The 18,292-nt window shown below is 36.5% G+C and overlaps 2 protein-coding genes across 25 annotated transcripts in view; one reads left to right on the top strand and one right to left on the bottom strand.

Annotated features, from left to right (window-relative positions):
* Positions 1 to 90: 90 nt before the first annotated feature.
* Gapvd1 (GTPase activating protein and VPS9 domains 1) overlaps positions 91 to 18,292 on the bottom strand; it is a 33,379-nt gene continuing 15,177 nt past the window's right edge. Inside the window, exons 25-35 of one of the 24 annotated variants that reach the window (XR_013878828.1) lie at positions 17,663 to 17,851; positions 17,419 to 17,543; positions 8,807 to 8,866; positions 8,500 to 8,587; positions 8,152 to 8,271; positions 7,925 to 7,984; positions 7,244 to 7,345; positions 6,773 to 6,962; positions 3,425 to 5,649; positions 3,136 to 3,194; positions 91 to 2,719 (exon numbers count right to left, since the gene is read on the bottom strand). Coding sequence is in view for 1 of the 24 variants with exons in the window: in XM_080157865.1 (XP_080013991.1) it covers positions 5,537 to 5,649; positions 6,773 to 6,962; positions 7,244 to 7,345; positions 7,925 to 7,984; positions 8,152 to 8,271; positions 8,500 to 8,587; positions 8,807 to 8,866; positions 17,419 to 17,543; positions 17,663 to 17,851 (1,047 nt within the window). In the remaining 23 variants the exon portion in view is untranslated. Of the gene's footprint in view, positions 5,650 to 6,772; positions 6,963 to 7,243; positions 7,346 to 7,924; positions 7,985 to 8,151; positions 8,272 to 8,499; positions 8,588 to 8,806; positions 8,867 to 17,418; positions 17,544 to 17,662; positions 17,852 to 18,292 lie in introns of all 24 variants that reach the window. The other 23 variants (XR_013878830.1, XR_013878831.1, XR_013878833.1 and 20 more) reach the window with 23 other exon arrangements.
* LOC145317015 (uncharacterized) lies at positions 255 to 2,228 on the top strand. The gene has a single exon (XM_080157872.1). It carries the CDS (start codon positions 255 to 257, stop codon positions 1,794 to 1,796), a length of 1,542 nt encoding a protein of 513 aa, XP_080013998.1. The 3' UTR covers positions 1,797 to 2,228.

Genomic DNA, 18,292 nt, shown 5'->3' with positions numbered 1-18,292 from the left:
TTGCGCATGCGTCTGACTGCGTTAAATCTACACGGGTTGACGCAATAGAATAATAACATCACTCATCCACTCCACACACACAAACACTCACACACACACACAAAGCTAGAAGAGGGAGGCAGGCAAATTTTCTCCCTAAAAATAACAACCTTTAAATGGTAGTTTAGGCATTAATTAGATATTACCATCTAAAATGTCCATCAAAGCCTGCTTGGAATGTTTGTGATATTTATTTGACATCAAGATTAGCAGCAATGGTGGATTATTGTTCTGTGGCGGCGGCTCCCAAGTTTTTCAATGGAAGGTCTCATTTTCGCGTTCTGTCATCCAACGCGGCGACTTCGGAATCGGATGATAGGGACGCACCGCTTAATTTGTGCATAAAATCTGAGCCACAACCAGCGGTGAAACAGGAATATTGTCAGAGAATTGAGCATGAGAAACAACAAGCCGGCCGGCTCAAAATTTTCGGCCGCGGAGGACAGCGGTTCAGCGGCAGTCATGAGTATGATGAATACTCAAATCAGCGCCATTCCAGCGGAGAATCTATGGACAGCGGGATTTACATAGCTCGCCATTACAGCGGCGATAGCAGCAACGGGATGTTTCAGTATCATGATTCTGAACAAGCCATAACAGCGGGCAATTCTGAAGATAGTGGCATTTTCATCCAGCGAAATTTCAACGGTGGCATTGAGGGCCAACGGCACGACAGCGGCGGATCCAACGGGTCATCGGATTCATGCCAGGAGCTCGGTAATCTTCTGATTGTATCAGCACTTGACACCGACATAGCTAATGAGGAAATTATTGAGTGCGAGGAGAATGTAGTTATGGAGGAATATGATGATAATCTGATAATTGATGATAATGCTGGCGGGTGTGAGCGGATGGATGAAACTGGTATCAACATTGTAAGAGAATCAAAACCTGGTGAACAGGAGCCGGCAACAAAACTGCTGACTGTAAACAAAGAGTACAACAACAAGAATGAGAATATTCCAAGGAAAATTGAGTACCTGCAAGGAGAAGGTGGCCAGCTGCGGTATGAAGCGCCTATTAATACTACTGGCCAACAGCTAGAGGCAGATAATTGTATCCAACGTCCCTATTCGGTGGAAGAATCATCCCAAGATTCTTTAGAAATACTGGCAACAGCCGCCAGCGCCGAGAGAGCTGCTACAATCCGCAGAACAATATCAGAACCCGCCAGGGCTGCTCCGACTCCCGCTGAACTAGCCGTAAGCCTCGCTGACGGACCTCTACATCTGCTGGCAGCTATTGCAATATCTGCAAAGGCCAACACCAACCTGTCACAACTACCTGCCTCATCTATTTCATCAGCATCTAGCTTTACAACCTCATCAACCTTTCATAAAAATCAGAAATCAAGTGCTAGACATAAAGAAACATCTTCTAGTATTAACACAACTCATGAAGACCAAGATGAATCGCCGGCAGCAACCTCCGCCAAACGCCTGCGGTATCACAGCTGGCCTCAGATGGCGACAATGACTTCAAGCCAAAGAAAGAAGGAGCAGAACAAGCTGGCCTCCAAGCGGTTCCGGGAGCGGAAAAAGCAGCAGATGGAGCAAGCAAGAATGGAGATAGCGGAGCTGGAGGTTAGAAATGACTTGCTCCGCAAGAAGGAGGAGTACATGAGGTCGGAGCTGGAGAACCTCCGCCGGGTGCTGCTGGAGCGCAACCTCATCAAGATTGTTCAGATGCCAGACGGTCAGACACAAGTTATTGCCACCGATAACACCAAGAAATCTTTCACTACAAAATTAACATAACTTATGGTTCTCATGATATAAATACATTTATTTATTACAGGTTTAATTGGCGCTTTGTTTTAATATTGCTACTTAATTTTTATTTATAATACAAAAAAAAAAAATTCAAAAATTGAAATTAAGCGTCAATAAGCTGTAATTAAAACCTAATACCATACTAGTACAAAATGGTATTTTATTTTGTAACAAAATGACAATTTTCAATCCACGAAAAGTTTTTAAAATTCCTAAAATAATGAAATGCCTACTTGTAAAATGTTTTGAATTAAAGTACAATGCAAATAATAATCATGACAGAGAGAATTCTTTTAATACATACTTTTATATTGTGTTACATACATATTTTAATAAGCACGCACTGTGCTCATAATAATATATCTGAAAAGAAAAATCTATGTCAGTACTATATTTCAATAAATATTTGAAAAATCATGTTTTATTCATTTTTTTTTAGAAATAGGTTTTAAAAGATAATTTTCACTTTGATACTGTTACTTGGAAGGAATGATAAATCGAAATAAACTTTTGCAAACAATAACTTAAAAATCTCGTTTTAAATATTATATTTTATTTTGATGACTACTAAAAAAAAGATTATCGACTAGGTAATATGTAGAAGAAAAAATTTAAAAGCTGAAAAAAGCATGATAAATAAGTTTTCTCGGGATAAAATGAGCCTCAATATTCATGATTAGCGTCATACATAAGCAAACTATCGTTAATACGGTAAAAACATAAAAAAAAATTACAGAAGACAAATTGGTGTTTAAATCTTTATTTCATATACATACTGGTATCTTATAATTAAATATAAACGATACATATTTATAATTAAATGGTAGATTTCTTATCACATATGGATCAGTAAAAACAATTTAAATTATAAATTAAACTTTTAAATAAAATGAGAGGGAAGAAATTTGCTGATTAAAATTGTGTGGTACATTACTCGCGTGAAGGGAGTGGACAATGAACTGTAAATTATATGGAAAGTTTTATAAACACTTTCTCTAATTCGTTACTCCATTAGTTGATTCAAGCTTATAGAGTCCACACATTTCCATTGTCTTATCCCCTAAGATCTCTGTTACAAAATATTTTTATTCTTGTCGGCCAAGCATTTTGTGCAATATTATAGGTAGAACACGAGAAATCATTTTTTTTATATAATTTTGATTTTACTTGAAAGCCTTTAAAAAGCCTTTAAATCATTATGAAAATAAAGTTTTTCGATTTTACTGGTTTTAATCAGATACTAATAACTAAAAATAATAGCACATTTTTTAAATATTAAAAATAATCAGTAGAGAGAAAAAAACAATTAAAAGTAACTACCTACCTTAATTTTTTATTTAATATCTTGGATATGCGTTTACTTTAAGGGTAAAAATTTTGTAACTAGTAAAGTTTACGGTCAAATGATCCTGGAATCGAACATTTCAATAAAAACTGCAAATATCAACGGATCTAGCGACTAAAAGTACATATTATGTCAGCACATCGTTATTATCGGCAAGATCTAATAACATACATAGCATTAACATATCAATATGTATGTACGTTTAGGCGATGGCAACTTTAAAATTCCTTGTTTTCAGAAGAAATAATCGATACCAGCAATATTTTACCGTAATCTGTATCAGATCCAAAATTTCTTGCATTGTGTAATAAAAGCAAAATATACATCAAGGGGGCGCCATTACATTTGGGGGGCATATTAAAAATAAAATATTACTAGAATCCACGCCCCATAGTAAAAAACAATTACCGGGAAGGGATAGAACATTGGACTGTAAATTTTCACTGGTACCCAAAGTTTTAAAACCTCGATATCTTTATTTATGGTTTAACAACTTCAGGAACTTTTATTTGAATTTTGATTGGTTAAATCTAAACTAGTATCCAAACTTTTCAACCAATAATTTTAATATGCAAAAGGGGTAGTTTAGTTTAAAATCATTGGATGATGTGTAAAATTTTACTGTCTATTGTCTTATCCCTTAAGAATAAGATCTCTAAAAAAATATCACCCAGATTGAGTAATACAACCTTTTTTCTGCTATACAGTTTCTTGTGGTATATTTTGAAACAACAAGGTTAGGTAATAAATAAGATTTCATAAAAACCATACCTACCCCTGTAATTCTTTTAAAACTTAAAATTTCTTTTTAAAATAGATTTTACTTTTTTTAACATATATCAGATTTTTGTACAATTCTGTCAAATTATTTTGGATAGCATGCTTTTTCTAAAATTGGATTTTGAGATGTAATAATCTAAATTAAAGCTATGGAAAAAATAAAATTAGCAAATAAGTACAGTTAAAAACAATTTGATTATGATTAACGTTATACGAGCATGTTTTTTAAAATGAAGGGACAAAGCTGAGAATTCTATGAAGAAAAATTAATCCCAGTGTATTATGTTTTCTTGAATCAGTAACAAAATGGCTACCCTGTTCTAAAACTTGTTTTAAAATTGTGAACCAAAGCAGTCCCTTACTTATGGAGCATTAGTTTAGTTACACATGTTTGTTAAATATTAAACACTGGATAATCATTTTACATAGGTACTAAAAAAATTTAATAATAATATATATTAATATGTAGGTATCTTAATCAATATTAAACAATTTTCAAATTTTAATAAATCACTAGGCATCAAATCTAACTGGTTGTAGTAAAATACTTTTTTTTTATAACATGTCTGATGCATACAAACGTTTAATACAAAATATTGGTTAAAAGTTACCAAATATTAAAGGGAAAATATTCTTTTTTATGCTAAAATATATAACCCTGTTCAAAATGTGAAAATTCTAAATTTTTTACCTTTGATATAAATCTTACATGTGAAAAAGTTTCTTCGATATGGTTCTTTAGGAATTGGGATTCTAACATATTCTGATTTAAAGTAAGGTAGAAAATAGGCAATTAATAACATTATACCTAGTGAATTTTGGTAAGGTTTATGTTTTAAGCAGGGTTTCGGATCCGCATTGATTTTATGCGGATCCGGATCCTCAAAATTTGGTCAGTGCGGATCCGGATCCGAATCTTTGACAATAAAAATAAAATCACCAAATTTTTCAAAAAAAATTTTATTCTTTAAATCGAAGTCAAAAATACTTTTAATTTTCAAGTCTGAACCTAAACCTTAAAGATTGGCTCTCATCAAGAGAATGTCTGAGATTTTATATAAATTTAGGTAGATTTTTCCATTTTTTCCGCATTTTTTGGAGTCTAAGGATCCGGATCCGCATTTTTTTGCGGATCCGGATCCGGATCCTTGGACTCAAAAATATACGGATCCTTGCGGATCCGGATCCGGATCCAGATCCGGATCCGAAACCCTGGTTTTAAGTTTTACAACAAAAATAATAAAAACTTTGAATGATAAAAGTAAACAGATATTCCAGCTCAAAATGCACTGATAAATAAAATCATTTGCCTTCTTGAAAATTTAACTTTTGAGCGAAGGTATTTTCAGCAATATATTATAATAATAATAATAATTCTTGATGAACGATTAAAATTTCCTTATTTTTGTAGTTTACAAAAGATAACTTCCGTTAGAGTTCAGTAAGACTGTTTCTTTATAAATTCAGCAGATATGAGACTTGATTTTTATTTTTTAAAAGTTGGATTCTTGAAGTTTTCTTAAGAGTTTTTTCAGGTATTTCTTGATGGCTGAGGAAAAAAACGTTGATTTTTGAAGAAATGTTCTTGATCCTTGATGGTTTAATTTGAGTAATCCATAGTTTTGATGAATTCTACGGCACTGAGAAACTGCATCCACCAGTATTGATCCTCACCACATAAACGAGTACCATAGAAATTGTCAACAAATTGAACTGAAAAGATGCACGTCAATATCTGACTTATTAATATAAATAAATATGTTGTCTGCTAACATTAAAATAAACAAGGATGACAACATCCATAAGTAGCGAAGCACAAAAATCATAGATGGGAATACGTACAAGTAGATTTAAAGGGTATTTATTAAAATCAAGACTAGATTTATTGGATAAAATAAACACGAAACCTTGTTTTATTTTGTATGATGACGATGGTCAAAGTAAATTACATTAAAGATGCACATAACAATGGGGAAAATTATTTTGATCCTGATATCCCAAAAAAGTTGGATAAAAAAACAAAGATATGAGGAAAGATATGTAAAACATATAAAAATAGCCAAAAACCTGATAAAAGGCAATCTTGCCGCTATGGTTGTTTTCTTAAAACGACAGAAAATTTAATTTTTATATCCTTAACTTAAAAAATTTGGAAAATCGGACCATATACACTGAAAATATGGAGAAAAATGTGAAAAATATAAAAATAGCCTAAAACCTGCTAAAAAGGCAGTCTGGCCCTTATCGTTGTTTTCTTTAAACGACGGGAAATTTAATTTTGATATCTATAACTAAAAAAATTTTGAAAATCGGACCATAAACACTGAAGATATGGAGAAAAATGTGAAAAATATAAAAATAGCCTAAAACCTGCTAAAAAGCGGTCCGACCGCCAATGATGTGTTATAGTCAATTGTGCTCCTTAATGATGGGAATGTTGTCAAAAAATTTCAGCATTCTATCTTTTATAGGAGCTGAGTAAATCCCATTTCCCCCATAGCGTTACGGACTGACGGACGGACTGACGGACTGACGGACTGACGGACGGACTGACGGACGGACATAGTGAATTATAGAGTAGCTTCGCTACTAAAAAAATCAAGTGAGGTTAATCTTAGGAAAGACTAACACAAAACTTAACAAGAAGGGAGCTCTAAGCTTAACAAACTCGTTAATTGTCGTTTAGACATACGATGTACAGAATATGGAATATTTCTATATTTAAATTGTCTATTAAATTCAAATTTACTACGAATAAAAAGTGAAAATGTCAAGCATTAATTTTTACAAAGAAAAAAATTTTTAAATCATAAAATATCAATCAATTAAAGTATACCTGTAGAGAGAAGGCCAGGCGGATTTGCCTGAATTATCACATACACCAGAACTGGCAAGAAGTCGTCAGCAGCTGGTACCAGCCTGTCAGCGGCCAGTGACAACAGGTTCATGATTGTGCTGGCAACTCTGGACACACAGTGAACCTTGTCGCTAGGAAGCTTGAACGCTGGCAGACGTTTCAACTCAGCCTGTCAATGAATTTTAATAAGCATAACAATAAAGAGTATGGACAACAAAAGTACCCCTTTTTGAGACAATTTTCTTGGTTGAAATTAGTTTTGAACCAACTTATCAAAATTCAATAAGAGTGTCCAAAGTTTATAAAACTTTGCGTACCAGTGTAATTTGCACCCTAGGTGCCAATAAGCTAATCCCAAGATTCACACAGGAACTCAAAACTGGTTTCAGAAAAGTGAAGAAGAGATAGGAGTCGATAGTTCTTGTGACGCAAACACTGGGCTATCATTACCTGGGCTGATGGCCAGGGACACTCATATCTGAACTTCTGTGGAATCTTGAGGTCCTTGTGACCAGGAGTAATCACCAATTTCAGCTTTGCTATGTGCTCCTGTAGTTAAGGATGTATTATAAAAAATGGTTATGGTTAATGTTATCATTTTACCAAAAAGGAAGATATTCTACAAAAATGTGCTAAAATTTACCACACAATAAAAATTAAATTGAAATAAAGCATTTAGGATGGTGGCTATAATAACAGATCTATAGTATAGATGTATATACAGATAACTACCTCCCTTCCTTTTTCAATAACCTTATTCGTCTGCTACCAAATAGTTTTCTACTACTTGGCTGTGAAAATACACACCACACCATTGGTTGATTTTCAATGATTTTATTGAAAATCAACACAAGGACAGTGCGATGAGGAGATACAGTTATTTAGCGCGCCCATTCTCCTTGTAGTGTTTTACTCTAACACTATAATGTCCAAAAGTTTTTCTAAAATCAAGTTTCTAGTTCTTCCCATATAGAAATTAAACTAAATTCATAGGATTTTTTAAAATTTTCTTACTTTAAAACTTAACTATGAGACTGGGCTTAAATTGCATAACCTCCCCTTCCTTATAAGATCGTACTACAACATGTAATTTAAAAAAAAAAGAATCCATTTATAATAAAATCTTTCCTGCATAACAATATCTCTGGATCTGTCACCTTCTTGGTTAGGATACAGAGCTCTCATATAGATCTAAATAATAGAAATGTATTGACTATAATGTTTCTTTCTTGAAATAAGAACAGTAAACTGCAATAATACCTTGAATTTTGTTGTTTGATTATTAAACCTTATAAATATTAAATATAAAGGCAACTTTTATAACTTTCGTTGATGAAAAAGAAATTAAAATGTTTTACCTGTGAAAAGACAGCTCGTTCCACGGCGATCCTTGCCTCGTCTCGCTGTTCAGGGTTGGCAGCTGCCAGCAGCGGGTCAGCCTCCAGCTCCTCCCACAGCCAGTCCAGAAAACTAACCACCTGCAAAGGAGAATGTGTAATTTTTCGAGGGGTAGTGGAAAGATTAATTTTTTTGTTTGGATTTAAATCTATCAAATCCTAGTGACCGTAAGAGATACTGGACGAAAATTTGTTACTCTCCAAATTATGATAATTACGGAATCAATGTGATTTATAAGCAAATGTCCTCTCCCTCCCTGAAAAATACCCTAATAAAATAAAAAGAAAGCACATCAACCAAAATGTTACCTTTTCAGTTTTCTCATCCATGACGGTGGTCGCAGAAAAGCTTGCGTGCATCTCTGCCACCTTTTGTTGGTGACGCTCGAAGAACAACCTAAAACATTGATTAATACGAATTAGAGTTTAGTTAGACATCGTCATAATATGAATTAAAACGTATCTTAAGTAAGTGTACTTTTAATTCAGGACTCTTCTATAGGTATATACTTCATAAAAATTGTAAGGAAAAACCTAATCTTACTTTATTCTTAACTGGTTTTTAAAAAGCTTAGAAATTTTAATGATAAAATTCAAAATAAGGTTTTTATCCTACCTGACACAAACACTCATAAGGAACCTGGAGCACATCCTCTGTTCATTCTCCATCCTGGTGACGATGGTGAGTTTTGTCAGTTTTATATTTGTGTTATTTATCTATGATCTGTTTATTTATTTCAGTTTGTTTGCTGTTGAGATATTTATTCATCTATGAAGATTTGTTATTTAATAAATATCTTAAATGTTTTGATGCTGTGTATTTATTTATCTTTTATCTTTTATCGAAGCTTGGACGTCTTTATTACATTGCAGATACTTTAGTAGTGAATAGCTGTTTAAGGTTTTAAGATAATTTGTTTTAAGTTTGTTCTGTTTTATTCCAGATTTATAATGATTGGCTAGTATAGACTTGGTGTATTGTTGATTTAATATTGAGGTAATTATATGTCAATATCAGTAGTAGCAGAGCTACAAGCTTTGTTTTCCGATTAAAAGAGGGGAACATGGCCTAAAAGATCTACGGCACTCTGTGACTTGACATATAATTAATACCTTAACCATACATCTATTCTGAACCAATTATTTACAATCTGAACTATTGATAATTGTAATAGTGTTCTAATAAACAGAAATTCTTATTGAACCTTAAAGGTGAAAAATGTTCAAACATGAAGAACTGTCAACGTTGCTGGAGAAGAAAAATGTAAAATCTTTAGATTAAAATATAAAGATTTTTGTATAGTAAAAATATCCAACTATAGCCTTATGTTTTTCCCTTTAATAAAAAGAAAATCATATTAGGTGCAATAAAATCAAATAGTGTTGTTTTTATTATAGCCCGAGAAGGGTGATATATCCATAAGTAGCGTAACCACAATAAAACAGTGGTGTTAACAGTAAGAATTGTTAAAGGCAAATTAATCTAGCCCTAGGGTGTCAACCTTAAATAGTGAACCATGACGGAAAATTCGAACTGTAAAATAGGGGCAGATGCCCCAAATTTGAACAATTTTGAATCCTATGAAGATTTTAAAAACAACGTTAAATTATGGGCCGGTCTCACGGACTATAAGAAAGAACGCTTAGGATCCATGCTAGCATATGCCTTACCGAACAAATCGGTAGAGTTCGGCGATTTTATCCAGCGAGATTTCTTCAATGTTCACCCTGTATCCGAACTTTTAAACGATCCGGAAGGGGTGACCAAGGTCTTAAACTTTCTGGATACGCACATAGGCAAAGAGGCTAGGATTACTGAATTGGAAGCTTTTGAGAAGATATGGTCATACAGAAGGACACAAGATCAGTCTATTTTAGAGTATTTGAAGGAGCATGAAAGGCATTACAACAAATGTAAGCAGTTAGGGATAACCTTTACCGACACATGCAAGGCCTTTATAGTAATGTTAGGGGCGAAGCTTAATAATACACAAGCTGAATTAGTAAAAGGGGTTCTCGATTTGGAAAAGGAAACAGGAAAGACGTACAAGGCCGTTAAGCGAAAATTAAAGGACATGCTATCTGATTCGTTAGGCAACATCGTTTCTAATGGCGGAAATTCAACTAGCGCCGAAGCCTTTGCTGCCGAACATCAAGAAGCATTCGCTAATTGGCAGAAAAATAATTCATATAAGAAGAATTATACTGCGAATTATAACAATAACCGAAAGTCGTCGTCCAATTTTTCCTCAAATGGCGCTCGTTCTGTTCCCAAGAACAGGGATGCCAACCCAATGAATCCGATCGATCCTATTTCAGGAAAACCCTTTAAGTGTAAGACATGTGGCTCGTTTAGGCACTTTAATAGAGAATGTCCCTATAACAAGAACAGTAACAACAACAATAGCGGCGGTAATTCATCCAAAAAGAGAGGAAAAATCTTTATGATACAGACCCAAAACTCTGATGAAGAAGAGGCGCTACTAGCCCACTTCGACAGAGGACAATCAGAAACAGATGAAGTAAAAGACGAACAAGATGAAGATCAGGTTGAGAAAGTCCTGTTCACTTCTAACAAAGAAGAACTGAGCAAATTCACAGCTGAATCCATCAACTGTGCCGCATTGGATTCTTGTTGCACTTCGTCTGTAACAGGGCGAAAATGGATGAACATTTTTCTGTCATCAATGCCCGTTGAGCTTCAAGAATATGTTAAAGGACCATACAAGAGCAAGAGAACCTTCCAATTTGGAAATCAAGGGATTTTACCAACCCTAGAAGCATACATGATTCCTATTGTTGTAGCTGGGAAAAGACATCTTATTGAAGTAGATGTCATAGAGTCGGACATTCCACTTCGGATGTCTAAAACTCATATGAAACAGCTTGGAATAACTCTCAATATGGTAGACGATACAGCATCAATTGACGGTAAATTGATCAGAGTGGACACTACAAGTGCTGGTCATTTTATACTCAATCTCTTTGGTGACAATGAGCGCCAAGACAACAACATGATGCAAGAAATCTGTGCTGTGAATATGTTAAAAGAAAGTGAAGAGGTGCAAATGCAACTACTTCACAAGCTTCACAAGCAATTCGGACATAGGCCTAAGAGAGTGTTTATTGAACTCATAAAATCTGCTGAACAATGGGATCCCAAGTTCAGTAAAATGATTGACCTCATCATAGATGGCTGTGAGGGATGCATTCTTCGAAAACGTAGCCCAGACAAGCCAGCAGTAGCCTTGCCAATGGCTAAAGACTTCAATCACATATTGGCAATGGATTTGAAGAAATGGGATGATAGGAATTACATACTATATTTTGTAGATCTATTCACAAAATACACTGTAGGAGTAGTTATACAAGACAAGAAGCCAGAGACCATTGTAGCAAAGCTTTTTGAAAATTGGATTAGATACTTCACAGTGCCAGATATCATCTTAACAGATAATGGAGGAGAGTTCATCAATGAAGCAATGAAAGAAGTGTGTAGCGTGCTTAATGTCTATCACATGACAACTGCCGCCAACTCGCCTTGGCAAAATGGCACATGTGAAAAGCACCATGCACTATGTGATTGTGTAATAGGGTGTTTAAGACGAGATTACCCAAAGATGTCATTGGAACAAGCAGTAGCTTGGTCATGTGCAGTAAAGAATTCCTTAACTAATGTCTATGGATATTCTTCATTCCAACTCACATTTGGTAGGGTACCAAGGCTACCTAACATCATGACCGATCCAATCCCAGCTTCTCAGATTGAACCCAGAAGCCAAGAGCTAGTAAAGAATCTAGAAACTCTACACGGGACAAGAGAAGCCTTTGCTAAAGCAGAGAAGTGCAAGAAATTTAAACTGGCTCTCAACAGAAAGATGAGAGCAGTAAACAGAGATTATAATCCAGGTGATCTAGTATACTACAGAAGAGACAAGGATGACAAATGGCTAGGTCCTGCGAAAGTCATTTTCCAAGACAATAAAGTGATTGGAATACGTACAAGCTCTGGATATGTTAGAGTGAGTGCTAACAGACTTTGGCCAGCTGGTCAGACCCTGTCAGAGCGACTAAGAGATGAAGAGGCTCAGATAGAAGAGATGAAGAAGAAAAGGTCTGATAAAGACAAACCGGGAAAGAAAGAAGAGCAGAAAAATTCCCAAATGGAAGTAGATCCAGAAGATGAAGATGACTTCCAGGAAGCAAGAGAAGAAATCAATGAGCCTGAGAGCGTAGAGCAAGAAGCTGAAACAGAAGGAGCTCAATCCCAAGAAGAGTCTAGTGAGCAACAAGCAGCTGAAGCTCCACCAAACAATGATATATTGGATGGCAAGGAGAGAAAGAGCCCAGAGAAATTTGTTAAACATCAGCGCATTGAGCTTAAGGACAATGGGAGATGGGAGAGAGGAATCATCCTAGGTCAGGCTGGAAAGAAAGTTGGCAAGTACAAGCACTGGTACAATGTGCAGCTAGACAGCGGTAAAAAGTTCTCTGCAGACTTCGCTCAACAGGAAGTCAGGAAAGAAACCACAGAAGAAGAAGCTCCAACAACAGAGGAGGAACTTCTTCTCATTGAGGGAGTAGACATCAGACTTGTCAGTGGGAAAGTGATTACCATAAGAGACGAGGAGAACTTGATTGTACTGGACGATGATCAGGCTTTAGCAACCTGGTTACATGAGGAAGTTTTGGCCGTGATGCTACCAAAGGAGAAAAGGAATACTCCTGAATGTGATGCAGCCAAAGAGCTTGAGCTGCAAAAGCTGAAAGATTTTGATACTTACAAAGTAGTGGAGGATGAGGGGCAACCCTTCATAACAACTACTTGGGTACTTACCCAGAAAGGACCAGAAATCAAGGCTAGACTGACAGCGAGAGGATTTCAGGAAGAGGATGAACATCCCAAGGAATCCCCAACACTGCAGAAATATTCCCTACGCACACTACTTGCTATTGCAGCAGCAAAGGGTTGGCCTATAGAGACTGTAGATGTAAAGAGTGCATTTCTTCAAGGCACTACGCTAAAGAGGAAGGTTTATGTCAGACCACCCAAAGAAGCAAATGTTTTGAACACTTTGTGGCTTTTGAACAAGTGTCTGTATGGACTCCGGGATGCCAGCAGGCAATGGTACACTAGAGTGGAGAATGTGCTGGAGAAACTTGGATTCCAGAAGTGCACGTATGATTCAGGGCTATTTTACCTGAAGGTCAATGGCCAGTTAGAGGCTCTAGTAGGATTGCATGTGGATGATTTTCTGAACGCTGGAGGTGAACATTTTCACAAAGTCATTCTACCACAGATTCTGGCAACTTTCAAGGTTGGAAAATCAGAGAGGGGAAGCTTCATGTACACGGGCTTTCAACTCAATCAAGACAAGGATGGAGTTTCCTTGGATCAGTCTGACTACATTGAAAGTCTAACTGTTCCTGAGATAGACAAGTTAAGATTAAGGCAGTCCAATGAGGAAATGACATACGAGGAGCTGTCAATGCTGAGAAAGATGACAGGTCAGCTGAATTGGACAGTTAGATCCACAAGACCTGAACTTTCTTTCAGTATGATTGCATGTTCCACTCACTTCAAAGGTGGATCAGTGGCAGATTTGAAATTTGCCAAGAAGACCTTACAGAATCTTAAGGATAACAAGGCGATTCTGAGGTTTTCTAACCTCAAAGACCTCAAGAAAACTGAAATCTGGTTGTTTACAGACGCGTCATATGGCAACTTGAATGGAGGTACTGACAGTACACAGGGATACGTCTTATTCTTGGTCAGACCGGAGGATGGAAGGTGTGCACCGATTGACTGGAGAGCGAACAAGATTGACAGAGTGGTGACTTCAACTCTGGCAGCTGAAGCAGTTAGCTTGACCAAAGGTTTGGATGCAGCAATAGCATTCAAATGGACCCTCCAACAATTGCTGGGAGAAGAAGGTAATCTACCGGTGAGAGCAATTATAGATAATAAGGACACCTATGAGAGTGTACATTCAACCACTGATGTTGCTGAGCGAAAACTTCGCAGGGAGATTGGAGTGGTGAAGCAAATGCTCAAAGACAAAGAACTTGAGCAGTTGATTTGGGCACCTGGTCAATTTCAATTAGCGGATCCGTTAACGAAACTGGGAGCCAATGGAGAAACCTTGAGCAAGGTCATGCAAGAAGGAAAGATCCCAAGGGAGATCATGGCTGTAATCAAAGCCTAAAAGGTTAAATCCATGTCAGATACGTGTATATAACCTATCTTGTAAATAAATTCCCATACAATTCATTTATGTAGTTAATTTGTGCTTAGAAATTAATTTTTCTAATAAATATAGTTAGGTACTTGTAATAACAACAGCAATAATGTTAAATGTCTTTGCATGTTTTACAATATCGCCACAACCCACCAAGGACAAGGTGACAACTTCCAGTAATATTAAAAATTTTGGGTATTCACTAAACATTTTTGTGTTGTCAACGCTGACGTAATTTCAGCATAATTGAACGCGGCAAATATGCGCAAAGATGTAAACAACAAACATGGCTGCCGTCATGTTGAAAAATTTACGGAAATAAAATTCCATATCAAAAATGTGAAGAAAATGCGTATTAAATAGGATAAGTTTACCTTTTTGATTGTTTTTACATAGTTTATCATTACAGTTTTGCCTTTTATTGCTTTCGGACATTAATCATCCTTTTGCATTACTCAAGGTAAATTCTTGTTATTTTATAATATTAATTAATAAATTTTTCCAAAATGGGTTTTGAACCATGTAAAAACAATTAACAATTATCCACGCATAACTAATAATAGTGCTTAATAGTTTTTAACAGTGAAAGAAATTTTTTTTTCCGTATACATATCGTATTTTTGTTTTATAGTTTTTATGAGATTTTTTTAAAAGAATGTTTTAGTTTCTAGTATTTGAGAAACGTCCAGCTTCACGTAATATAATTTATTTTCGAGCTATCAGAACTTTATCTAATTAAAAATGATACTGTTTTGATTAACAGAAAAATATTAACATCAGTTTCAAAAATACTTACAGCATGTCTACAGTATTAATTTATAAAGTGATAACTATCATTTCATGAAAAACAATGACTAAGATTATCCTTAAAAATGATAATTATTTTGGTCATGAATTTTCACATTACTCATTTTGACTTGATTTCTTTTCATGTTATTTACTTAAATCAATTTCTTAGTTGAATGTATTTAAAAAGTAATCTTGGAAAGACAATTCAGTTTATAATATAAATGAAATAAAAAGTTAAACATAATTCATTTTTTTTGTCCAGCACGATGTTCCCGAATAAGAGCGTGGCCACCGCCCCCACCAACCTAGTCCTGCAGTTGGAGAAGGACACCTGCCACGTGATCTTCAGTGACCATGACCGCCCGATGATTTGCCCCGAGGAAATAACCTGGGTTCACTTTGAATCCCAGGACATTGAGCAGCTCACGGAGATGGTGATGGCGGAGATGGAGCACGAGATGCCGGTGAGAGTGACGCTGCCTGTCCTGCAGGCCTTCGTCGGTGTGCTCCCCCCGGAGGACTTGATCAGAGCCATTGATCAAATCATTGACGCCGTACGTGGCTCCTGCCACGTTATTAGTGTGCCGTCCCTCAGGTTTATACCTGACAAATTTATGGTATGGCCAGAGGTGGAGCGCGTCAATGAGCATATCTGGCGTAGACACGTGGAGATGGCCATCCCTATACTTTTATTGCATAAGTCTTTCTTATCCAGACAGCAAAATAAGTGGGTGGTTTGCCCGCAGATGTATCTAGAATATGTCACTGATACCGGGCTTGGCCATACCCTTACGGTGAATGCCAAATACAGGTATTCCAGCCGATTGCTCCGGTTCCATGCTAGCCTCCATCGCCAGGAACCCCCGTGTCAAGTATCCAGCCCGGTGGTACCCCTACCCCTGTACCAGACGTGGTCATATGTGGAGAAGCCTGAGACCGCTGAGATATTGCAGGGACTTGGATGCGAGCTCAAGCCCCGAGCGATGAACAAGAGGGGGAAGAAAGGTAAAGGGGAGAAATCAAAGGGGGAAGGTAAAGCTGGTGTGGTCACCTATGCTGCCCCAAAGCCCATTTCCGTCATATCTATCGATGAGGGCACCTTCAAAAGGGTTTTCAGGGAAAACTGCGAATTGCGCAGCGATCTGAAACTCTTAGAAGGTGGCCTCAAAGATACTGAAGCTCATGTGACCAAGCTTATGACGGAAATTAAGGAGCTGAAGGGGGAGCTGAAGGGGGCCAAGGCGGAGAGGGACCGTTACAAGGAAGAGAGCCGCCGGACTTCCAGGAAGTACAGGAAGCTGGATGAATCCACATACCAAGACATGATGGACTGGCGTGAGGAGAGAGAGACCCTAGAAAAAGACGTGTATGACTTGCGCTGGGAGGCAGAGGAGTTGACCAAGGAGGTGGAGGAGTACAAGCAGAAGCTCCAGAGGGAGAAGGAGAGGTACCAGGTCCTCGAAATTCAATTGTCGGTATGGGAACGGTGGGTGGAGGGCGAGAAGAAGAAGGACGAGAAAAAGAGGAGGAAGGAGTAGAGAGAGAAGAAGGAAGAGATGATATATAATGAATGTCAGTTTTATATTTGTGTTATTTATCTATGATCTGTTTATTTATTTCAGTTTGTTTGCTGTTGAGATATTTATTCATCTATGAAGATTTGTTATTTAATAAATATCTTAAATGTTTTGATGCTGTGTATTTATTTATCTTTTATCTTTTATCGAAGCTTGGACGTCTTTATTACATTGCAGATACTTTAGTAGTGAATAGCTGTTTAAGGTTTTAAGATAATTTGTTTTAAGTTTGTTCTGTTTTATTCCAGATTTATAATGATTGGCTAGTATAGACTTGGTGTATTGTTGATTTAATATTGAGGTAATTATATGTCAATATCAAGTTTTAGCCACAAAGACGTTAATTTGATGTCCTACTATGAAGTTTGAAAGGCACATACAGGAACTCAAATTTCTCATATGTTATTGAAGAAAGTTGAAAGAAGATTCGAAAATTATTCGTTTACCTAATGTCCCTATATTATGATTTACATTTTAACAAAACAGATTCAAAAGAAAACTTTTCTATACCTACTTAATAAAATTATGAATAATTCATGAATATTAAGATAATAGCCTCAAAGCTTCATTAAAGCGATATTGCATATAATACATTTTTGTTCGTAAAGTCAGCATCCCTGGTGGTAAGACTCTTGAGTGTGTGTAGACTGGCCAGCAACCCCTGGCGCGACCTGACCAGGTACCCAATGTACGGGGATCTCCTTCGGTATTCCTCCTTCAACTTTCTTATCAACTTTACACAACTCTCCTAAACAAGTTTCAGATTCAATAACACAAATAATTTTGAACCACAGAATAAAATAACATGGTTAAATTTTGGGACCAGTTTAATTTACACTCCAATGTGACTAAAAACAATTTTTTTACCTCATCCAGGTTTGAAATGCTTCGAATAGTTTCATAAAGTTGCGCAGCAAGGTTCCTATCATGTTGGTTCAGCGCCTCCGCCAGCATGACCCTCAGCAGGGACAGTATCTCCTCGCTGGTGGATTTCACTGGATCCTCGGAGCCGGAGCTTGTACTACCCATGAAGTCAGATACAGCTGGCGTCTCCATCTAAATAAATATATATGTATATGTCACAGGATGTCTGTCAGTCTGTTTCCTTACAGTGAAGGTTCGGATCTACTGCAGTTCACGGTAAAATATTGCTGGTAACGAATATTGCTAAAAATCTATGAATTTTAAAGGCTGCTAGCTGCCAAACGGCTGAACGCACAGATCATACCCGCACACCATATTAAGCGGTATAAGAAGGCCTACAAATAATCTGGAATAGCCAAGATCCAATGATGCACAGGGAAAGCTTCACTGAAGAAAAAACGCGTAAAATAGGCCTTTTTCGCGCATTTCTCTGCACTGCGAGATAATTATGCATTATTGATTTATGGCTATTTCAGATTATTTGTAGGCCTTCTTATGCCGCTTAAAACAGTGTGCGGGCATGATCTGTACGTTCAGCCGTTTGGCAGTTAGCAGCCTTTAAAATTCATAGAT

The sequence above is a fragment of the Acartia tonsa genome, chromosome 4 (assembly GCF_053477335.1).
Source record: "Acartia tonsa isolate MP-2025a chromosome 4, ASM5347733v1, whole genome shotgun sequence".
Classification (NCBI taxonomy): Eukaryota; Metazoa; Arthropoda; class Copepoda; order Calanoida; family Acartiidae; genus Acartia; species Acartia tonsa.
This window is presented reverse-complemented; position numbering and strand designations above follow the sequence as displayed.